The sequence below is a fragment of the Camelus ferus genome, chromosome 10 (genome assembly GCF_009834535.1).
Source record: "Camelus ferus isolate YT-003-E chromosome 10, BCGSAC_Cfer_1.0, whole genome shotgun sequence".
NCBI lineage: Eukaryota > Metazoa > Chordata > Mammalia > Artiodactyla > Camelidae > Camelus > Camelus ferus.
In genome coordinates this window covers 60,734,240-60,759,210 of record NC_045705.1, presented here as the reverse complement: position 1 = coordinate 60,759,210, position 24,971 = coordinate 60,734,240, and the positions used below count along the sequence as shown (strand labels likewise).

The window sequence follows — 24,971 nt, the reverse complement described above, 5'->3', positions numbered from 1 at the left end:
AGATTTTATGTCCTGAAACCATAAATTTGGATCAAGATCAAGAACTGTGTTTTTGCAAGGAAAGGGTCCTTGAAATTAACTTGAAATAGGAGTACAATCCAATTATACCCCAGGAGTACAATCCAGTTACATCCTTCGAGCAAAGATTGGGGAGCCCGAAGTTTGACCTGGGAAGTTGTTGATCTTCTAGGCTGACTTGCTGAGGCAATTCTGGCAAGTGTGGCTTGCATCTATGAATCAAGTGGACACATGGCTCAGGGCCCTGATTGCCTCTAAGTTGTGCTATGTGACAATATCCATCAATTTTCTAGGACTGTCTTCCAGAAAATAAATATAAATTTGTATATTTGTAGTAGGTAGTTAACCAAATTTGTCTCAGAGATAATTTCTTTGCCATCTTGGCTTGACTCTTCCTGTGACATCCCAAAACATGCCAAACCCACAACCCCCAAGATGCCCAAGATTTCTCATGTGCCTTCCAGTTCTTACCTGGATGATAATTTCTGCTGGGCTCTCTTCAGCTTTCTTTTGGCCTACATTCTGAATACGCATGAACTGGCCTGTCGTAGGCACTCCTGGTGCATCGATTTTCCTTGTCGTTAGGGGAGGGCCAACAGCAGATGGACTCGAACAGGACTCTCTACATTTCTGTTGCTGGGGAGTGGAATTCGCCATCCCTGCCACCACCACATGGGTAGAGGGTAATGATCCTGCTTCACCAGTGAGCATACTAGTGGCAAGAGCCTTCTTTGGGGGATCCACTACTATATGCTCTACATTTGTATCAATCTGAGCTTCCATCAAAGACATTTTCAAAATGTCTGACACTGCTGTCTTCTCAGAGGCCTGAATGGGAGATATGCTTGTAACTGGTGATGTCAACTTAGGCACAGAACTGCCACCAGTTATCTTTGTAACTGTGGGAGGCTGGCGCCCCTCAAAAGTTATCTTTGTAACAGAGGATCCTTGGGTTATAATTGGCTGCTCCACCTGAAAACAAATTGGGGTTGTGTGTGTTACAGCTACATCTCTTTGAAAAAACCTATCAAATACCCCAGACAATATGGCAAAAGAAACATTTGTGCGGTATACTAGGAAGACATTTTGAAGCTCGGTGTTTTAACAAGAGGGTTGGATGGGAAAGTATCTGGTTACTTTAAGAAACCTAGGGAAAGAGGAAGGGTTGAAAGAACCTTTGTTCAGCCAGCCAAGGTTCATAGCAGTAAAGGAAAAAAAAAGTCACAGCAGCCTTGTTTTCCTTTGGGATTTACATCCCCACATAGTACACCTTCAACCCGTCTCAAATTATTTCATATGATCTTCAGCTTTTTAAAATAAAAAGTAGGGTTTTTTTTTCCAATCTTTTGCTTCAAAATACATTTATACAAACATATTCTATATATATGTATTTATAATACACACATACATACATACATCACTCCAAAGCCACTGACTTTCCCTAATGTAATTTTTCTTTTCAATATCCACAGATAATTCCTTTGCAATCTAGAAAATAAATCTAGAAGATAAATTAACCAAATGGTGATGATGTAAACTACAAAGATGTTCAATGAGGTTCCTTAAAAGACTGTAGTTTACTTTGCATTAATACCACAGAAGTAAGAGTTTATAGGCATGGACATAAATATTTTATACTTAAAAAGTAAAAATAATTTAGGGATATTGTTTCTATGCACTGTTGATCAATGCTGAAGTGACATCATTAAAAACTGCCTGGGAAACCAAGTTCTGAGCGCTATTTTGTTCTTCCTATGTTAATGCGTGCATTTCTTCCCTAACGTCAACCTTCTGACAGGATAAAGTAAAACCAGCGTAATGAGGCTTTTGAGTTTCCTCTTGCCAGGAGAATGCACTGCTCATCACGATAGGGTCGTGATGTTCTCATTTTTTCCGTGAACAGAGAAGTTTAACTTTGCATGCTATCAATATTCCGTTACCTGGCTTGCCGGCTGTTTCTCGGACGAGGCTGGGAGCGGCATTTGGCCCTGGGGGGTTTGGGGCTGCACGTAGATTTTTGGTTGGTTCGGAGCCTGCTGCAGTTTAGGGAGCTGCTGCGTGGTTTTCACCGCAAGCACCTGTACTACAGTCTGCGGGGGCTGTGCCATTAAGGTAGGAAGCGGCCTGTCTCTGGCCGCCATGGGATGCTGCGTGTGCTGTGCATCTGGCTTGGGCTGTGCTTGTTCTTGCTGGAGAGGGGTGAGCTTTTGATGCCTGATGGAAAGCTGGGGCATTTGCGGGAGTTTGTGCTGGAGCTGGTCTGCCTGCAGGTGGATGGTCTGCTTCTGTTTAGTCTGGAAGCACTGCAGAGTTTTCACTTGCAGCTGAGTCTGTTCCAGCTGTGGCTGGCTAAGTTTCTGCTGTTTAGCTGACTGTGACTGAGTCAGGGCAGATCGATAAAACAGACCTGTCTGAGGGTCTAAAGTGTCCATCTCTTCAACCTCGCCCTCCTCAGTTCCAAGTTCCTCGCTGTGTTTGGTAAAAGCAGTGTGACTGCTTAATGCCTGAGTAAAAAAGGCACAAAGTAAGAATGAAATAAGAAAAACACCTACATTGCTACATTTTCCTCAAACTGGAAAAGACGTGATTATGAGTACCATTCAAAAATTTTCAGAAGGGAGCGCCTTTATGACCAAAAAACCTCAAGGTTTCTAAATCTAAAGAGGGCTTTAGATTGAGACCCTTATAATTTCAACTGTTAGACATCAAGTACTGCAAAAACTAGCCTACTCACGTCAATAAGAAAAGTCCTAGAAGGCCCAGAACTTGTATGTAAGAGGAACAGGGATGCCCTGCAAGCACAGCCCAACTAGAAAAAGAAAAGGCTCCCAGGCTCAGGACATAGCTCTCTGGCCTGGTCATCAGAAGTGCTCACCCGTCCAAGGAAAGAGCGCAGCAACCCAGGAGTGAGGCGTCCAGAGAAAGGCCAAGGTTTGGAGCAGCCCACTTCGGCCGTGTGCCCGTCTAGCACGGTCCAGAAGAGAGGAGTTGTCTGAGGGCCGTGCCCACCCCAGTCCCGCAGCAGAGGGCCTCTCTGCTCAGGGTGGAGACACTTTGCCAGGCTTCACTGAGGTCTGAGTGAACAGTCCTCTGAATCAGCCCTCCCTGCCCTCTGCCTGGATTCCAGGCCCACTAGGCAACAGGACCCCGGACACCTGGCTCCCAGGAGGGAAGGAGACTGGGGAGGGGGCAAGAAGGCTCCTGTCAGTAGAAAGGGAGATGTGCCTGGTATTGGCTATAGTAGTGTTGGGAGGAGGCAGCGATCTGAGTGACATGGTTAGGGCCAGTGGCCTGACCTGTCTGGGTGTCTTGAGAAGGGTCAACATCAGGACGGCCAGATAAGAGCCAAACTCCAGGCTGAGATCTGACACCCAGCAAAACCTCTGGCCATCTGGCTTCCCTCAGTGACACAAGATCCACCCCAACTCCATCTTTCCCACTACCTTGTTGAATGCTACACATCTACTCTAAAGTTTAAAACTTTATGAGATTTAATTGAAACCCTCCTCTATCTCACAATGACCTAACACATACAGGTTTTTAATTCAAAAATTTCTTCACTGTCTTTCCGATATTTGCCTACAGTTACAGTCAACTACTACCAGTCAAGTGATAATAATTTATGTGGCTACTAATGATAAGTCATGCTTAAATATGTTATTTATGACATCACTTATAAAAGAGGCAGGATGTTTTGGATTTACATCCTAGCTCTGCCACCCAGAATGAGTTACTTCACTTCTATGAGCATGAGTTTCCTCATTTGTAAGAGGGATAATACAGCCACCTTGCGGGATCATAGCAAGAATTAAACAAGTTAAGATATTTGAAGCTCAAAGCACAGTATCTGACACAAAACCAACTTATCAACATATTTTTTCCTTTTCCCTATTACCCCTGGTACCAGATTTTCTGTTATATATCAACTCATTCTCCTTCTTATTAAGTCTCTTCCTCAATTGGTCACATATAGTAAAAGAAGTCAAAAAGTTATCTGTCAACTTATTTATGATGTTCCCATGAGGCTGCATTATAAAAAGTAAAGCAAATAAGAAACCCAGCGACAAACAGCTAAACAAACCAACTTCTATTTCATTTGAAAATCTTACCTCAATGATAAGTTCTTCTGTAACAATAAAATACATAGAAACAGTGACCAATTCTAATGTCATAGATTCATCTAAATAGCCTCACACTTCTGAAATGTTAAAGAGTTCACAGAAGATCCAAGAATACTATTTCTTAGTTACTTTCTGGAGTTAAGGTATTTCATTTCCTCTACTCACTTCTCACAGATGAAAGAACTACACAAACACTCTTCAACTCAATTATTTTCCCTCTTAAGATTGGAGATGAAACTGAATCTTATTTCAGGAAAGGGGCAGTTACAGAAGGTCGAAGAAGAAGAAAAAGAAGAGATACAACCTGCTGCATAATGTGGGTGATTGCTCCAGGGGAAGATGCTGGGATGGACTTCACCACCACCGAAGTCTGTGTTGCAGTCTGTGACTGAGCCACGTGCTGGAGCAGGGTCCGCTGGGGCTGGGAGGGCTGCTGGGGCTGGGAGCGATGGCTGACTGAAAATAGAGGAGGTAATGATATTTCTCCAGAAATCATACAGCATCTGTAACCAGTAGTCATTTTAAACAAATGTCTGTGAGATTGCATCACAGACAGAAAGTGCAGTGCTGTGAACTAGGAAGCAGAAGACCAGAGTCTGCCCATTTATGAGCTGTGTGACTCTGAGGAAGTCACTTATCTTCTCTGAGACTCTGTGTTCTCATCTGTAAAATGGGAGTAACAGAACTATTCTAAGGATGAGATGAAAAATGTATGTGGAAGCACTGTGAAAACTACTATCACAAAGGAGGAAAAAACCTCTTAAAGTTATAGCCCTCCGTGAGGAGAGTATCTCCAATGACTTTTACCCCATTAAGGTAACAACACAATCCAGAGTGTTTCTGCAATCAAATCCCAGACTAACATCTTTAAGGAAAGTGAGACAATATAAGTTCTTTAATCTCTTGGTCCTAGTTTCAAATATAATATAAAAACCAGAAGCATTCATTCCTTTATATGAAGTGACATGGTCTCACAGTCTTACAGTTCCTAAAGATGTTAAGAGGTCAAGATGATACTGCAGAAAGAGAACTGAACCAAGAGTCACACCTAGATTCTGTCCCAATCTGCCACCAACCAGCTATGTGAATTGAAGAGGTCACTTAAACCCTGTTATTGACCTCTAAAATTCAGAGGTTTTATTTTTGTTTTTTTATTGAGATAAAAATTTATTTCTTAGAAGAGGACCAAACTAATGAATTGAAAATAATCCTTAAATTATTAAATACTAAAATAAAGTTAACAAAAGAATAGAAAAGTCAGTGTTTTCATCTTCTCAAATTTTAGCTCATCTGAAACAAATGAGTGAGAGTACACTTTAGGCAATAACCCCACTTCTTAGTCTCTTGCTACAAGGGTCCCATGGAGTAACCTATACACTTACAGTTACATTTACATGCAGATATAAAACTATGTATCTACACTGATGCCAACCTATCATTTTTAATCAGCCTCAATTTCAACTTTTTAAACAGTATAAACACTCACCAGTCTTATTCTATAGAGCTTTAAAAATGCTTATGGTTACTGGGAAATCAACTTTTTGAATCCGGAACAGAGTAAAACAAATCTGAAAAATTAGCTAGGGATTTTGAGAATATCAAAACTCCCTTAATAATCAGTAGTTCTAATTCTCATATATCTTGATCTACAATTTCAAGTAGTAGAGATCCTATCCTTAGAAAAGTCACTGTGGAGTGCCCAAGGGCAAGATGATCACCACAGAAATCAATGTAAAAGTGCCACTTATGTATTGAAACTATAGAACTTTAAAACTATCCAGTGAAATACATACAAACTTTATTTTTACAACACATTCTATCTATATTCACAAATGCTGTTTTTCTGTCATTGCTATACATATGCCTACATGTGATATGAGATTATTGGCAACATCACCAGTACTCTTTTATAAATGTACTATAGTATCTTACTGTATTTCACAGAATGCCCTATATGTAAACTTTAAATTATATGAGTTAATAAAATCTTCCATATGTGCTCAGCCAAAATGAAAATAAGGGAGGTTAATATTAAAACAACAAATATTGAAATCATTTACAATATGACTGAGTAGGAGAAAAAAAAATACTAATAATATTAAAGCAAGCAACTTAATGAAGTTTTTATTGATGGAAGCATCATCAGAAATGAATGACATTGAAAAATAAATAAAAAAATAAATATAATTTCTGATGAGGTTATCACAGTATGTGGAACACTTCTGCTGCACACACTAGTCTTCATAATTATTACATTAAAGTTATTTAAAATGAAATGAGTTTAACAGATGATCAACTAAAAATAAGTGATCAACTAAAACCCTTTAAAAATAATCCTCATTCAAGATACTATAAATCTTTTCATGGTAATTCTCCGGAGTGCAGGAAAGTTAGAGAAAAATAACATCCACTGCAGGATAATACAAAAGGCCAGGGCCAGGAAGCTGGCTTTGAAATCAAAGGAAAAGCTCAGTGTGGCTAAGGATACGATGGGAGGAGATTATGGAAGGGGGGGGGTCACAGAATGAGCATTTGGAAAACAGCTGAAGTGACCTTAACTGGGCCATATGAACACCATAAAACAGTCACTCATTTTGTTAAACAACTCTTATTTTTCCAATGTCAAACTGTTCATTTCTGAGAAAAAATCCCTCTATTCTGCAAAAGGAAAGTCTTTCTTTCACTTAGAGCTTACCTTTCCTCTACCAGATCAGAGTAGAGCGCATCCATTTAAGTGGTTCCCCCCAAAATAATCATCTTTTACCTTCAGCTATACTACAAATGGATGCACACCACTTACCTAGAAGGGGAAAAGCAACCTCTGTCCCCTCATCAGTGCGTTCTGCAAAGGATAAGTAAGGGAAGAAATCATACGTCTTTTCATCTATTTACTGTTTGATAATCTAGTCTATCCCCAGAGGTTATTATTGATTTCCCCAATATCTTGCCCTCTGCCTTTTGTTAAATATCTCTAAAGAAAGATGCTAGGTGATTTTCCATAATCTTTAATTGGATTTCCCCTTTCAGCAATTTTAACCGATTAGTCTTAATAATATTGCCTAAAATGATGCCAAAGAACTCCTTTTCTGCTTCGGTATTTACAGCCTTCAGATATTTGTAACTTTGTGTTCTCTTTTAATCACTGCTTAAGAAAACTCAAGACAGGTGTTTTTTACATATTGACTCATAAGTGATCTCTCCTAACCCCTAATTATTCACATTAGTACTCTCTGAACTATTTCAAATCTTGAGGTAATGAAGTGTCCAAAACAGAAAGCAGTATTCCAGGTGTGGTCTCACCAGAATATGAGAGAAAGAATCTATTATCCTTCCTACTCCACTTCTCTATATACGCCATCCAAAAATCTCATTAACGTTTTGCTGCCAGACCACATTTTAAACAAATACCTAATTTGCTTTCCACCAGAACTCCTAAGTATTTACAGGGATTTAAAGTTTTCCAAAGTTTTTTTTCTTTACATTAAAAAAAAAAAAGGTTGATTTTTATACCTTCTTTCTCCCTTGACCTACCTCCTCCTTCCCAAAATTAAAAAATTCAGATGCCTAGAAATATTTATTTTTATATAAAAGATATTCTATCCTCTCACTACCGCTGCTGCCCTATGTTCACAGATGTTATATATGGCCAACTTGCAGTTTTATATTACTCACAAACTTTGTAAGAACCCTATTGATTTTTTTTCCCCTACTCATTAAAGACAGGGTAAATCCCAAGGACAATGTGAATTTGCTCTCAAGAGCAAACTAGAAGAGACCTAAAAATACAGAAAATATATTCTCCCCCAAACAACCATCCCATGAAATCCAGAAAGGTAGCTCTCCTACCTTAATACTACTTTTTAAGAGGACACCTACCAGTAGTGATGTATTCAGCAACTAGTTCTGACTCTACCACAGCAATTGATGGACTCTCAGGAGAATGTCTCTTTTCCTGGGTCATCTGAATAGGCACTGCCATTTGACTCAAGTCAATAGTGGGTTGTCTTGGTTTACATTCCAATTTTTCCTTTACTGTACAAAAAAGTCAGGGGAAAAATTAACTTTATTACAAACAAGTACTAAAACCAGAGTTGTCCATGGGATTAACGAACAAGACCTCTGGGGTGCCACATGGGCAGTGAATAAGGAGTCAGTGAGTTGAAAAGAGCAGACTGCTATGTATGGCTGTAGAGTGCACAACGTGTGCAACCATACCCAGCAGCCTAGTAAGAACTCATATGTAATCCGAGTAAAATCCCCCCTATTATCACTAGGCCAAACAATTGAGTCTATTTCCCTTGACATACTCCCCTTAGAACATTTCCTTTACCCTTCTTCAAGGTACTCCCTGGTATTCTTGAGTTTACCAGCCTGAAAACAAAGGGTGAGTAAGCAGTACACAGCATGATTTGCTCTAGGGCACACCTACCCCGAACAGCACAACATAGCAACCAGTTTAATTTGATCTATTAAACATTCAAGATAATCTCCAAAGAAATGTTACAATATTTTCAAAGATTCTTAAAAGAATAAACATTTTCAGTGTTAGGAAAAAATGGCTTCTCTGTTCCTGCAAAAACATCTGTGGAATGGTCTGGAATCAAGAATGGTTTTCATGAACAGAATTACTGTCTATCTTATCAGTTTTTCCCTCTATAAGGCATTAATGGAAATAGCTGACTATGTCAAAGACAAGGAGCTGAGGAAATCCCTAGGGCCAAAAATAACACCAATAGAAAGATTAACCAAAGACTTACATCAAATGCTAATTCTATGGGTAGTGTAGAGTGGATGTTACAACAAACAGTACCAATAATTAAGTCCACTGAATGATCATTCAGATTATTCTCACCAAACATATAATGTAAAAAAATCAAGATAATCATTTAAACAAAGAATGAAAAACAAAACCAAAAGAATACAAAAGTCACCCCACAAGTAGAGAGGGCACTGAACTAGGAATCAAAAGATGAGGACTCTCACTGGGCAACCTCTCTAGGTCTTAGTTTATTTATCCATAAAATAAAAGGGTTGGATGAGATCACTACTAAGTCCCTAAAATACTCTGGCAATCTTTGACCTAATACAACAGAGAAGTCAGTATAACTAACATAGGTTTTGTCTAGAGTTTATTAAGATATTTAGTAACTAGAAATACTGATTCGATCTTGTTAAATGAGGACAGCTCTGCATGGAAGCTCAAGTTGTTAAACGACACAAAGAAGTATGACGATAAAATTAAAACAAATTAGAATGCTAACAAAGCCATTTACGGTGTTTTATGACCACAAAACTGCCCCACCAATATCAAGGAGGATGGCAGGGGCCCTTCAATCTGTCTCCTACTAGTCTTGAATAGCACTGGCAACTGTACTGCATCTATCCTTGTGCTTAGAATTGATAGATCTACCCCCTTCTGCTGACAAGAGGCAACAGGATTGTCCATTTGAAGCAGGAGAAAGAGAAGAAAGAGTTCTGCCACTTTTTTTCTCCTTTCTACTGACTATAATCTATCCTTTAGCACTCCTGTGCACATCTTAATGAACTGACAAGTAAACAGACTGCACCAATGATTATAGAAAAGTCCAGAGGGGGGAAATGTGCTCAAATAATAACAAAGAAAATATAACAATAGTAGTATTTTAGCACACCCATCTCTAGAGAAAACATGCTTCATTCAGTTGAGCATGTGAATTCATACCTGTTGTCTGTTGGAGTTCTAATAGAGCTTTGATTGTTGAAGTAGCTGATTGTGATTCACTGGATACATCCTGATAAATTATGGTGGGGCTAGTCTCCATTGCAATCTCATGTTCTGACCAATCCTGACGCCGGGAAGCAATTACATGAACTACAGGCTGGGAATCTGTTTTACATTAGTTAAAAAAAAAAAAACCCTATAAACAAAGTTTCTCTTAAAAAAAAAACCAATTTGTTTTTTAAAAAATCTTTGTATTTACTATAAACTTCATGCTTTATCTCCCCAAGAAGACTGTAAGCCCCCAGAGGGGATAATGTCCTTTCAAGTTTGTATTCACTCATTCATTCATTCATTCATTCATTGATTCAACAGACTGGGTACCTATGTGCCAGAGGCTATATTTGGCACTGAGGATATAAAGGAGCTCACGGAATAATCAAGGATGCTTAAGAAGCACACAATCTGGTTGGGAAGACAGACATGTAAAGAGACAAATTACAATACAATGTTATAACTGCTATAATAAATAAGTGTGCATTTGTGTAGATGAGTGCATGTTTGTGTATAGTAAGAACAAAATGCTGTAGGAGTCTTATTTTCCCCAATGCACCTGAAAATGTGTTTTGTATTACAAGCTGAGCATTTAGTCAATACTTATTGGATGGCTGAATCGCGGAAAGGAAATCCTGTCCACTGAAAACAAAAACGGATAGATGATCTAGAAGCAGCATGATATAATAGGACACATACAACATTTGGAATTCGGTCTTAGGTTACAGTCAGCTCTATCAATTATCAGCAAGTTGATTCTTTGGGTCTTAGTATCATTATTTCTAAAATGGCAGCAATAAGATTACCTCTCTACCTCACAGGATTTCTGAGGAGATGAAACGATATATGTAAAAGAACTCTATAAACCATGAAGGACAACAGAAATGTTATTTTTGTTTTTGTTGTACTGGTTGTCGCCTGAAAGTTCTCAATTCTAAGACTTTTTGTTAGTTTCAAAATAAGTTACAGCCTTAACTCAAGGCTTATTTATATTCATGCTATACAGGTATGCATGTAGATATTAAACACACATCAAATCAAACAACAAATTATTTACTGACTTTTTCACCTACAGAATAAGCAAGTTATACTAGACTACTATTAAGTTTCTAAACTCCTTGGTCCACCACATAGGAAATTATATAGGATATAAAAGCATGATTCCTGCTCCCAAGTTTAGATTATAATGGAGGAGATATATAATAAAGATATACATATAGCTTTGTATTTTGGGGTAAAATCAAAATGATTAGGGCAACTAAGACAAATATAAAGAAAGAAAAAGAGTGCTTTGACTCGAAATGGTCAGTGAAAGCATCATCACAGAAAAGAATTCATGCAGCACAAAAAACTAGAATAAATACAACGTAAGTTCAACCTTCTATGAACTTTGTATTTTTGAAAAACCACAAAGTTGTCCAAAAAGGTTAAAGCAGGGGGAACGAGGGGGAATGACTCTTCAAAAAAAAACAAAAACAAAACTGAAAAACTGTCTTCCCAAAGAAAACAAAATCAATATACAAGATATCTGGAATTTATTACCGTTAACATATTATATTTCTGCTCCCTTCCCCTACCCTCAAACACTGGGTAGAATATATGCCACACCATGTATAATTTCTATTAAACGTCCAAAAAATCTAGATGATTGAAGGACACTATCCTACAATGCCAAATGCCATGTGAGGCATATAACAGTTTTTCTTTACTTATTCTAAGTAGATGTATAGAATTTAAATTTAAGAGAACATTATATTAGGGAATCATTCTTTTTATATAACCTAAGTTCTCAACTTTAAGAATTTGTCGTGATGCTATAAGTACCCCTTGGTTAGGTGAGAGGACCTATGGCTTTGCAACCCAACTCTGAATATCCAGAAGAAAGCAAAAACTGCATTGGTAGACAGATAAGGTAGAACAAGACTTTTCACATGGAGCACCTATCAGAGGCATCACTTCAAATAACATCATCCCAAAGGGACTGGGGAGATTACTCTTTCTCTTTCTGCTCATACTCTGAGTAGCTGACCACTGTGAAGTATCAATGCAGCAACCCTGACAGCTGTGATGCAGAATGAGAGTGTGAAAAACATTCCCTGAGTGATTTCCCTCTCTACTTTTGGCTTGTGCTTAGACTAGATAAATCTACTGCCTACCAAGTCTGGTGCTAGGGTCAGAGTGCAATGGCTGAGATACCAGAAGCCTGATCTCACAGCACCATTTGATTTTGCAGTGTACATCCATCTAGACTTCCCTATCTCTCTTGAGGATGACAGCCTGTTGACCTTCAGAAATCTTTCCCCACAGATCATTTAATAAATATTTACTGGACATCTATTACATGTTAGGTACTAGAGATACACACTGTCCTGCCATATCCAAAGGCAGATTCAGGCATCTTTATGGAAGAATGTCTCCTACGTCTTTACTATAAAAAGCCTGTATCACACTTTTATAGAATCGTAAGACCTTCCAGCTAGAAAAAAATCTAAAAGTATGTTTACTGCCATCATCAATCCTATGCTAAAATCTTCAAAATATCTCCACCAGTCCAGGAACTCCAGCACCAGAGAACTCACTACTTTCCAAGACAGTTTCCTTCCACCTTTGCAGTTATGACAATTAGAAAATTTTCTTACATGGAGTGGAAACAGGTCTTCTTCTGACTTCTACTCAATGAATGCAGTTCTGTCCACGTATCTACAAAGACTAATTCTTTTCTTTCTTCCATGTCACAATCCTCAAGATAACTGACAACAGCTCTGATGTTCCCCACAACCCAACCCAATCTTCATGGTCTCTTCTCCATGATTAATGTCCTGTCTCCACCAACCATTCTTCATATAAAATGATTCCCAGATGCCTCAGCATCTAAACCATCTCCTCTAAACTAAACCCAAGATGTTTATATCCCTTCTATGATGTAATATGTACCTTCCCTCTGAAGTACTGTCATAAAGCACAAGGCCTTCACAGTGTTTAATGGTTTATACAGCTTTGCTAGAAATGTTCCAGAGAACATTAGTTCCTCAAGATGTTCTGCAAAAGAACGGTCCTGTGGTCAAAAGTTGGGGAGCATTTTATATTACATATTCCACCCTTCATCTTTTATAACATTTATTAGCACACAAGGGCTCTGAAAAATTCTGCAATAAGTATGTTTTGCTTAACCTAGATTTATTCATCACCCTCACCATGAGTGACTAAGATCATGAAGCTTCTAGAAAAGTCACCCTAGAAACCACACTGTACCTTACTTAAAGTAAATGTCTTTATAGGATGCATTTTTGTATTTGCCTCATGACTTGTTCTATGTTAAATCCCTATCCTTGGTTTTGTCTACTTTTTCTCTCCATTTTACTTCACATAATCTCGTATTCTAGTCTACCTTAAAACCTTTTGGCAATAAAGAGAATACAAAGAAAACTAATATTTTTCTTTCTTTTTAAAAAATCTGGACCCAATAAGCCCCAAAATCCTATTCCCAAGTGAGAAAGGGAAAAAAAAGAAGATCCAGTTAGGAAGGAAAGGTCAGGAGCTGAGGAAGGTATATGGCCCAATCTTCAGTAAGTGACCTCGGCAAGTATGGCCTCAGTCCATTAGGGCTGGTCATCTAGCTATCTATCAATATGTAAAAATATTTCAGGAGTACTTAAAAGGTACACCCACAAGGTTAAGGGAAACCCTAGAAAGGACAAAATGTTTTGGACTCAGGCAACCAAATTGAGTTTATAAGGCTGAAGCTTAAATCTGTGCCATAGTTAAGATTATTGCTTTTCTGTTTGTTCATTCAGTGAAACTTTTACTGGGTGCCTACTTAGAGCCAGCTAACCTCTTGCTAACCGTTGAATACATAGAGATGAATATGATCCTTGTCCTTGAGAAGCTAGTAGCCTAGTGGAAAAGAAGATTATATTGTTTATATTATATAAACAACAACAACAAAGTACAAAATAAAATGCTCAATGATAAAATAGCTCGTAGTACAAGCAATTTTAGAAGCATAGTATACAAGGAGTGATAAACCTTCCCAGAGTGATCAAGAAAAGTGCCAGAACAAGGTAAAGATGAAGGTCTCTATTCTAGCATGTGAGGAGACAGTTCAGAAATAATTTATAAGGCCTAAACTTCTCCTCCTTGGGGGTAAGGAATGGTGGGGAAAGTTTAGAAGCCATAAGCAGAATCAAGAAATCTTTGGCATAAAAGACATCCTTATTCTAAGACTTGTGTAAAGAAGTCACGAGAAAAAGGATATGAAGTCAAGGAAAGGTTGATTCTGTCTTACAGTAGAGTGCCAACTATCAACTATATAATGAATAATGAACTTCAGAAAATCATCAGTGGATGAGGAAATATGGATGCTAAAACTAGCAGATAAATGTTTGATTACAAACATGATATTTATATAGTCTCAAAGTATCTCCCCACAAATTACTATTAATCTCAAAGGGAAATACAGTAACTTCATAATGCAAAAAAAGAGGAAGACATCACCTTAACTAACCAAGAGGTCAACGTTATCATCATCAACACTGGGACAAACTGACATCAGTGCCTCTTGATAAGATAAAGCTAATGACACATCACATCTGTGGAATTCCTGCTGAAAATAATGATAAGGAAACATCAGACAATACCAAACTGAAGAATATTCTACAAAGTAACTGATCTATTTCCTTCAAAAAATATCAAGGTCAAGAAACAAAGAAAGGCTGAGGGATTATCCAAGTCCAAGGGAAATAAAGAACCATGACAATTAAGTACAACTAAATGCAGTACATGATCCTGATTTGGATTGTGGACTGGGGGGTAAAACTACAAAGAATACGATTAGACAGTTGATGACATTTGACTGGATTGTACATTACAGAACTGTAACTTCATATGTCTTGATTTTGATAACCATATTTTAGTTATGAAGAGACTAACCCTTAAGAAATATAAACCTACAAATGTAAGTATTTAGAGGTAAAGGATATGATATCTACAACTTGCTCTCAAATGGTTAAGAAATTTAAAAATTATAAACACAGAGAATAAGGGGGGACAGAAGGAGAATCAATAACAAAGCAAATGATAAAATATAAACAAGTGGTGAATCTAGGTAAAGAATATACACAAGAGTTCTTTTTATTCTTCTTGTAACTTTTTTGTAAGTTTGAAATTACATTAAAAGAAAAAGTTACTAAAAAGAGAGAGGCTAAACTACAAAAGCAATATAGAAGAACAATGGACTGCCATATAGTGCTTATGTTCCTAGTAGGTATGATCCTCATGTACTTTGAAAACTAAGTATGAGTTTTAGACAGATCAAAACTTTTACCCCTTTCTCTTTAAATTACAACATACATATCCCCAACCTCTTGCCTTTGTGAGAATGTACTAAAGAGCTATACAAAGACATGGGGAGAGGAGTAAATATGGATTATAAAAAATGGCTTTATAGTCAACTGTATTAGATATGCCTATTTTGAACCATGAAATTTTTCTGTATTATGGAATACTTTAAAAAGAAGTAATATACAATGAAAGATAAAAAAACAAAAATAAAAATAAATGATGCCATATATAATAGATCAAAAAGCAGAAAACCTTACACTCAATTATTTTTAGAAACAGTCAAACTTTTGTCCCATTCGTAGAATGAAAATTGAACACTGACTAATGAAATGGCATGTTAAGGAAGTAATGATTGGCTTATAGGTCCCTTAGGAAAAGACTAGCAATTTCAAAAGATACCTGAGATTACGTATATGTATATATGTAGACATCTACTGTTCAGGTACCCTTTTTAGCACCAACTCATAAGTTAAACGTTTTACCTGCTCTGTGAAAACATTTCTCAAGGGGAAAAAAGTCTAGTATTATTCAAATAACTGCAGACTTAAAAATAAAAGCAGAAAAAGCAGCTGATACGTTGAACCAAGAATGAAATATATACATATAAAATCAGTAAGTCCAAAAGAAATAATTAGAAAATAAGCATCACTCCACTGTAACAAGACATAAACTGATTCAAAATCAATACAGAATAAAGTAAATCTTAGCAAACGGATTCATAAAATATTACTATTATTGATAACAAAACTATCCATTTTGTAAAATGAGTGCCACACTGTTAAAATCAACATTCTAATTTACTTTTAATTGATGAGTTTTTAAAGACCATTTCAAATGAAGCTTTCTTGTGGTCTCCACTGGAGTGTAAACTTTCAGCCCTGCTTTTTTTTTTTTTTTTTTTTTTTTGCTTGTTACTAATAAAATTCTTATACTGGAGTTGTATGTGTATTTTTTTAATACCGTATTCTAAATTTTAAGCTCCTAGAATACAAGAACTGTATTTTATTTAAACTTTGTAGGGTCTAGCAAAGTGTTTAGTACATCGTATAAACTAATCAATAATTGTCAAACTGAATTAATGGAATAATCAGCTTGAATTAATGGAATAATCAGCTTGAATTAATGGAATAATCAGCAGTTTGAACCATCAGTAAGACTTATCTGGGAAGAGTCCACTGAAGAGTTAAAATAATAAGATGTCTGCACAATATGAAGAATCTGTATGAGAAAAGTGAAGGTGCTAAGAAAGCATTCCATAGAGAATAATGGGGAGATGAGAAGAGGAAATGGAATGAGTAAGGAATGATCAAGAGAAGATAAACAGCTTCACTTGGATGCACCAGAGAACATAAGCAAAGGCATAAATACACCACCTGTCAATATGGGTGGTTAAGATAACAGATAGACAAGGGTACTAGATTTGTAGAAGATCTCAAAGCTTATGATCATGAGTTTACTTCAAAGACTTCCTAGAAGAACATGATTAAAACAGCACTAAGGATAAAGAGTTTTCCCCTAGTACGGAGTCTGGCCTTATAGTACCTTCCTTATAATTAGAACAACCATACAATTATCATCTAAACTGAGTGAATGAGAATGCTATTAATAATTACTCTAGAACAGAAAAAACTAGGACTTGTCCCTTGCAAACTGCAATGTATGGTCACCCTACTTACAGCCCACTAATAGCCTCACCTCTGGTCACATCGATCCTTTCTCAAGGTTCAGCAACAACCATTTCAAAAGGTATATTCACCTTCTTACATACTTCTCCTGTTTACTCAAAGCAAACAGAAGGACTCACAGCTCTATCCAGTTTGATAATACCTACCTGCCAAAATCATCATCTAAAGTTTACCAATTATTTGATGAACATATGCCAGACAGGAAAGGATGGTAAGCCTTACGAAAAACAAAACTTCAGCTCACTGATTACATACCAAACGAAAGACAATAAAATCAAAAGAACTGACAAATCAAAGCATACATGTTTGTTTGAGATCCCTAGATGCAACTATTTTGGCACTATGTTAGCAGTAATTATATAAATCAGAAGTAAGGTGGATCTTACCTTGGGAACTTTGGGAGGACTCTGTAGAAGAGGAACTACTATCTGTGTAACTCTGTGGTTCTTCTTTTCCCTCCTGAATAGATGAATTACCAGCCTCTGCCACCCTGGATGCTTGCTGTAATGTTTCTGTGACCAGCTGCCTTGTTTGTTCACTAACAACTGTGGCTTGAAATGTCACTGGTTTGGGTTTAATAAGGACCTAGAAGAAAAGCAGAAATACACCCAGTATAAATTTTAGAGCATTTTAAAAATGCTTAACTTCTAGGTCATAAACAAGTATTTTCCTGACATGGAAAATCACATTCTGTACATGTATTATGCTTTGGGCACAACACTGTTTATCAAAGACAAATTTACTCTATGAAAAAATTATAGCAGGCCACATACAACATTTTAACTGGTACATGCCAGATTACAACAGCTATGATTCTGACAAGAGCCTTTGCCCCTGTTTTTCCTTGCCTAGAATGACTTCAGGAGTCATTTCACAATATGTAGGATATAGAGTAGAATGGTAGCCATAAGCTACTGATGGCAGAACAGAAAGACAAGGTACCTAGATTCCCAATGGAATTTTTGAGCCACAAAAGCAGGCCAGGATTCCCTTCCTCAAATATTTATTAACATAATAAAAAATAAAACCCTAATTTGTTTAAGTCACTGTTCTTCAGGTTTCTTTTCATTAGCAACCAAATGAAGTTCCTTATTTTATTATTTAAAAAATTTTTTTAAAAAATTTAAATTGTTTAAAAACATTTGGGGGGGGTTGGGTTTATTTATTTATTTATTTTAGAGAAGGTACTGGGGATTGAACCCAGGACCTCATGCATGCTAGGCATGTGCTCTACCACTGAGCTATACCATTCCCGTCCAGATGAAATTCCTAATTAACACACCTGCACAAAGTAAACTTGCTTAGGACCTAAGTTATCTTTGAGGAAATCGCAGATGAATGCTGATTTAGACAACTATGAGAAGCAACATGGAACATGTGGTAGACAACTTCTGGCAAGGGTCAAAACCATAGACACTAAAACAAATGAAATGGAAGGAAAATTCAAACTGAACCATTCCACTTCAAAATTTGGACTCTAGGAGTTAACTTCACTTGGGTACATGGAATAAAAATGTCACCATGTCACAATTATTTTTTATTTCACCCATATATAAGATTCTAAACCTTTTCAGGCTCTATTAAGTCATCCATTTCCCAAAATTCAAGAATGAAAACATAGGTTATAGATGACAGAGCAAAGCAACTGTTACAGTTAAAGGCAATTTGAATTTGCTTCTAATCACAAAATTTATTTGTTTAGATATGTAAACTATTTGGCCACCATTCTGAGGGAACTGATTCTAATGGCAAATTATTAATTTATAGGTAAATTATTATCTTCTACAAAAATTCTAGAGCATTTCTCAACCAAAGCTGACATTGCTTCCTTTGATAGTCTTAGAAAAGTAGTTAAAGTACATGTAAAATAAAGAGTAGCCTAGCTACACAGGATTAAATGCTGAGCCTCAGTTTCCCAGAAAAGTTCTCTTATTGTCTACTGGTTGAAAAAGGAATAGATCTCTAGCTTTTCCATTACTCAGGTTTCAAGTAAATCAAATTTTATAAGTAAAGATAAGCAAAGTGCTTTAGAAGGCCATATAAGCTTATAAAAAATAAATACTTTTCTTTGAGAGATTTATGAATAACTATCATGCTCCCTCAACCATCTACTTCTCAAACAATATACACCTTCAGTGAATTTTATTCCAAGAAATCCAAAGGGAGTCTTTTCCCTAATCTTTGGTCATAACATGACACAAATATTTAGGTATCAAAAAAGTACTGAAAAGAGAAACACAGGTTTTGAAAATAGATGATTATACACATTCAGTCATAACTTTTAACAATCTGATTCTTTAAAGATTACTGATCATTTCATTCAAATTTCTACCTTGGAATTTTAGGAATTTGAAATACATCGGAGTCAAGAAAAATCACATCTTATGGCATACCTGTGTTTTCCCTTGCTGCCCGTAAACAATTTTTGTTGGGATGATTTTAGCTGCTGGTTGAACTGCAGAACCTATTCCTTTTGGTTGAGTTACAATCATTTTGGTGATGGGTCTTGTAGCAGTGATAATAGCTGGCTTGGCTCCTGTTGGCACTGTCTGAATAGTCTTTTCTCCCTAAATTGAAGTCAGTAAATATATGAGATTTATATGCATTTAAATGATAAAAATTATCCTTTCACTGAAGTATCACAGAAAGGTTTCGCTGGGACGATGGGGAAATGGCTGTAAATTATGCAACAAAGTACAATGTTTCCAGGCAATCAAAAATCTTAGAGCTAGTTAAAATGATCTTAGAATTCATCTGACTAACTTTCTGTCCAAAGAAGGCATTAAATATTTCTTGATGAGTGAATTTCTAAAAATTACCTCATGTAAGAATACATATTATACTGTCTCATTCACAGAATACATATATTAAAAGTCAAAAATTATAAAAGAACATATATTAAAATGTTAACAATGGTTATCTCTCAGAGTTCGGATGATAGGTCTTGTCTCCCCCATTCATCTTTATTTGCTATTTATATGAAATGAACATATGTGTGACAAAAAATTACTATTCATTAGATCAACAGCTAAATGTAACATATACAAAATAAACTGCCTAAGTTCCCCAAATATGAAATTACAAGGATATATAGCAGAATGTCTTTGTGAAAAAGTATGGGCAAGAGATGAAATCAGCAGAGATATTAACATTCTTTCTGAGGTTATATGGGAAAACACAAAGGAAAAACTTAGGACATTTCCCACATTAGTATGTTACTAATATCACTTTAGTCTATTAATGAGATAGTTTAAGCCCATTAACTTTTCACCATTTTCTGCATTTTCATCTGTTTTGTTGTTAAGTACCGTTTTCTGGTCATTTATGGAGTCAATACTTGAGCTTAACTGAAATAAATTCAAATACAGTGATCTCACTAATCTATTATAATTTTAAAAATTAAAATCCATAAAATTAAAAAGGAAAGGATCTAAATTTTTTTTACCTTATTACTCTTAATTTTCTACATGCATAGCCATCTAAACTTAGCCAGTAAAAATAAAGCACCCAGGTGAGCTGGCAAAAAGGTAATCACTTTGTGAATTTATAGCAAACGATTATAAAACTCTCAGGTTTAAGTATCTGCTGCAATTATCTAAGGGAAACACGAAGTGTCTGCCACTTGTGTGATTACTTAACACACACACCCTTCAAAGCAGCATCTCTGGAAAAAGCTCTAGTTCACTTGCCAAAAGCTGCTAGTTTGTAAGTGGGCATGCCTATTAAAATAGCCCAATGGGCTATTTAACGACCCATTCAAACCAATCAAAACCAACTATCAGGCTATTTTTTGGAAAAGCTCTTCTGGGGTGGGTGAGTGTGTGCGCGCACGTGTGTGTGTGCGCGCGTGTGTGTGTTGTGTATGCATACACAGGTGAGCAAGTTGTAAGTATAGGTGCATGCACATATGTGGTGAAGAGGATAGTCTTATACTCTGATCTGCTTGTTTTACTATCATTTCCTATGTCAAACTTCCTATTAGACATATCCAGCAGCTAGGATCCACACACCACTCTTAGATCTATGTGACCTTAGGACCTAAGGTACATGGTATCATAATATCAAGTTCATATCAAACTTAATACCAAGTTCAAGAAATTACAAACCAAAGATAAAGGGTTCTGAAAACCTGAATTCTAATCCTGGACTTACTTTTGGCTTACTATATGAACACAGGCTAGGAAAACTCTACGTTTTCCCATGTGATGAGAATATCTAATACTGGACCCCTACCAATATTGTAAAGACTGAGTTGCCTAGGAAACTACTAGAAATCAACTACAATGAAGTATAGCATTCTTTTTCCTAGCAAAGTAGGGACATTACCAAGCCTAACAAGTTAAGTACAAGAGTAATACAATAAGAAAACACAATTTATTGAGGATTTCCTATGTGCCAGGCACTGTTCTAAGCACTTTCAAAACAGCTACCAGTTACTGAACATAATCATTGGTAAAGATCATCATCCCCAATGTACAAATGAGGAAATTAAGGATAAGAGAAGCTGAATAAGTCAGGGTCAAACAACTACGATACTCAGAGACAAAGCCTAGGTTTGGCTAACTCTAAATCTCTTAACCACTGCCTACAGAACTATAAATCAATCTGTTACGTATTCGATGTTTTTTCATTAGCTCAAAGAGGTAAAAATGAAAAAATGAAAGTAGCAAATCCTTGTCATTAATTTAGTCTTAGTCCCAAATATTTTTCTTTGCCCGGCCTAGGTGAAATACTAGACTGGTATCTATTGGCCATAAGCAGGAATAAAATTGTCCTCTAACAGAAGCCCCTCTGTAGTTAAGACAGTGGAATCCTCCACCTGGACCAAGCTAAGCATCTAAATCATGGTCATAAGCAACCTAGCTGTGAGCAACATGTTTTAGAAGTTACTGTGAAAAATGGCATCAGTAGGTGGTATTTTAACAGTTATTACATCACAGTAGTGGTAAATCAAGCCATTCTGGCCATTGTGGGTTCTGAAGTCCTTAGGCAAATATTTGTATAGCTGGTCTTTAAAATCCTCAGTGGATTGCTGAGTCTGCAGTTCAAGCTCTTACTTACTCCAGCATTTAGCAATGTTGTGACAACGTTTTTGCCCGGGAGGCCTTGAATGGTCGTTCCTTTTCCTGTTGTCTTTTGCACAACAATCACATTGGGCTTGGAAGTCATTGGGATTGTAGTGATTTTGGTAGTCGTTCCTTAGAGAAGGGGGGAGAAAAGGAGGCCTGAGTTAAGGACTAGTGATATTTGGTTATTTCTGTTTATGTTGCACACAATTAATACATGTAGTCAATGTCATCCCTCGATGACGTGAAGACTGTCATGAGGATGAAAGTGAAGGCCTGAAAGAATAAATTACAAGTTGTCCTACAATGAGAGAATATTAAGAGTTAACTCTTACAGCATCCATCTTTTTGGAATCTGAGGACCTACACACCAAATTCAGAATCTAAAAATATCATTATCTCCTTCCCCATCAATATTCTCCTGACTAGTTAACTGAAACAAATCAGAATCTCTAATACATGATAAATATTTCTCCCAAACCTGATATTATTATCTATGTGACTAGTGTGATAGGAAAACTCTTGAAAAACAATATAAAAAAGAGGTAAACACTTATCAAATAACACCAAATTGTAGAGAAGATTTATGAAAAGAAATAAGTCATCTATTTCTAGGTGACCAAAAAAAAAAAACACTGACTCACAAACTAAGTCAGATAAAATGTGTACCCTTGGAATCTGTAGCACTGAAGAGTCTAAGAATGAAACTCTGATTTATATACATATATGCATATATTTATATTTTCAACCATTGAAATCTATTTAGTAGATCTATATCTACTAATCCAAACATAATATTACCTTGCCCTCTCCCCTAAATCCTTCCACAATCTGCTGCTTTTTCCACCTATCAAATCTACCTACCAAATTTATACCCTATATTCTTCTAATTGTCCAAATTGGAAATCCTGAAGCAAATCTTTGACTCTTGCCTTGTCTTCACTCCCTGTATCCCCTAACAAAATGAAAGCCCCTTGAGCTCCACACTGTATCTTTTTATGTCACTGACTCCTCAGTGCTTAGCATACACTGTATGGCAATTACTCAAGTAATCATTGTTCAATGAGTATGTGAATGAATTCACCAACACATGTCTTCTTTCAAAATGTTATCAATGCCAGCTCAAGAGACAGGCCCTCATCTCTCTTGCCTTCCCGTATTTCCTCCCTATTTCAAGTTTCTCTATCATGCAAATAGCTCTGATGCTCCCTGTCATATCAAACATCCTTAAAAAAAAACCTAATTTCATCATATCAAGAACCAACAACATGTGAAATTGGTCAAAAACCTTTCAAATCCCCATTGTATTTAGTCCCAACTATCCCTTTTGGGTTTCAGAATCTTTCATGATCTGGCCTTAAATTTACCAACTCGATCTTATTTGTTCCTACTCTACAACACACACCATAAACTCTAGTCTAACAAGAAACTTCTTCACTATGGCTTCCTATTACCTACCACACAAAGACTAAACTCCTCTGCTTAGTCCTCCAGGTTTCCTCCAACTTTAATTTTCAGGATTATCCAATATAAACCTCTCCTTCAGTGTGTTGGTTTCAACACTGGTACTTGAGCACACCAGTCCCAATCCCAATGCTACTTTGTGCCTGTAATTTCCTCTGCCTATAAAAACAGGCAAGTCATACTTCTCATCTTTAGGCTTGCGTATCATTTATCAAATGACTAAGCAAAGAATGAATACACATTAAAAACATGACTGATTAATATATTCTCAAAAAAAAATAAAATTTTATTCTTTTCTACTGGAAAACCTTAGCATTCCTTACTAGAGATTTAGAAATAAGATTGCTCTAAGAATATTCTAGTTATATGTCAATTTTTGGCAATCTTGCTACAAAATCGTTATAATACACTTGCCATCATCTAATGCCTTATCAGTCCAAAGTAATATGCTCAGGTTACATAAAAAGGCACTTTTAACCATGCACCAGTTTCACAAATGTTTTTCCCTTTATCTGTAGTCTCTGAATAGTGAGGGGTTAAGAGCCACAAAGACAAAGCTGCCCATTATTCATTTATATCAACTTTAACTCTTAATTAACTCCAGTCCCTCTTATGTGATTATGATGCCTCCTCTGACAATGCTGCCTCATCAAATATTTGGTTAATAAAAAAGTATTTTTAGAAAGCAAGCATTAAAAACTAGCTCAAGGATATGTAAACCAAGCTTTAATTCTACACCAAAGTATAAGAACCACTTTTTTGACAAAACTTGCTTTTAACAAGTGAATTATACACATAACTATGAAAATGTCAAATCCTTTTCATTACAGGTATGTCAACTTATGAGACAGTTACAGATCAAGTTTACCAACTTAACAAAATGGGGGGCTGTGTTAGAAAATAGAAGAAAAAGGCATAGCATAAGGAAAAGCAAGTACAGCATTATATTAAGATAGAATACAATTTATGTCTAGAATTATCAAATTATAAAAGTTTTAAATTCCAATAAGCATGTTTCTATATCTCAGCTGACATCTATGTTATATTGAAGTCTTACTCATTTTTTAAAAAATGTTTCCCTCTATGCTATCACAGTATTCAATCCATAGTTCTTATGTTGTAAGAGAGTATACACAGTTGATTTGTTTAGTGTTCTTTAGTGCAGAGAATGCACCTCATGTATATCACTATGTATCACAGCACCCAATCCAGTATCTGGCTCACATCATATCAGAGAACTCGCCTGTATATATACAGTCTTTACTATAGCCAAGATACAACAGGTATAAGTAATTGTGAATCACATTTGGATAATGGGCTATGATACTGACACATTCCAGGGATTTTTTATTCGAAAATAAGATGCCTGTAAAAGTTTGAGTATTATGGTAGGTAGGCTTAAAGAACACAAATTTATTGGTCCAGATTACACTATTCACAGTTCCTATATCACGCCAACAATCTTGATCTCTTGGGTAACATTTATATGTTACTTTGCTCAAAGAATGAGTAAATGAATGAACAA

At 36.4% G+C, this 24,971-nt stretch overlaps 1 protein-coding gene across 17 annotated transcripts in view; it reads right to left on the bottom strand.

Annotated features, from left to right (window-relative positions):
• Positions 1–24,971, bottom strand: part of EMSY (EMSY transcriptional repressor, BRCA2 interacting) — a 76,368-nt gene that overhangs the window by 5,483 nt on the left and 45,914 nt on the right. For 9 of the 17 annotated variants that reach the window (XM_032489444.1, XM_032489443.1, XM_032489448.1 and 6 more), the window contains 9 exons: positions 21,978–22,114; positions 19,310–19,483; positions 17,303–17,501; positions 9,841–10,005; positions 8,016–8,171; positions 6,940–6,981; positions 4,444–4,595; positions 1,959–2,522; positions 490–990 (listed from right to left, as the gene is read on the bottom strand). In XM_032489444.1, the coding sequence (XP_032345335.1) occupies positions 490–990; positions 1,959–2,522; positions 4,444–4,595; positions 6,940–6,981; positions 8,016–8,171; positions 9,841–10,005; positions 17,303–17,501; positions 19,310–19,483; positions 21,978–22,114 (2,090 nt within the window). The remainder of the gene's footprint in view (positions 1–489; positions 991–1,958; positions 2,523–4,443; positions 4,596–6,939; positions 6,982–8,015; positions 8,172–9,840; positions 10,006–17,302; positions 17,502–19,309; positions 19,484–21,977; positions 22,115–24,971) is intronic. The other 8 variants (XM_032489446.1, XM_032489451.1, XM_032489458.1 and 5 more) reach the window with 5 other exon arrangements.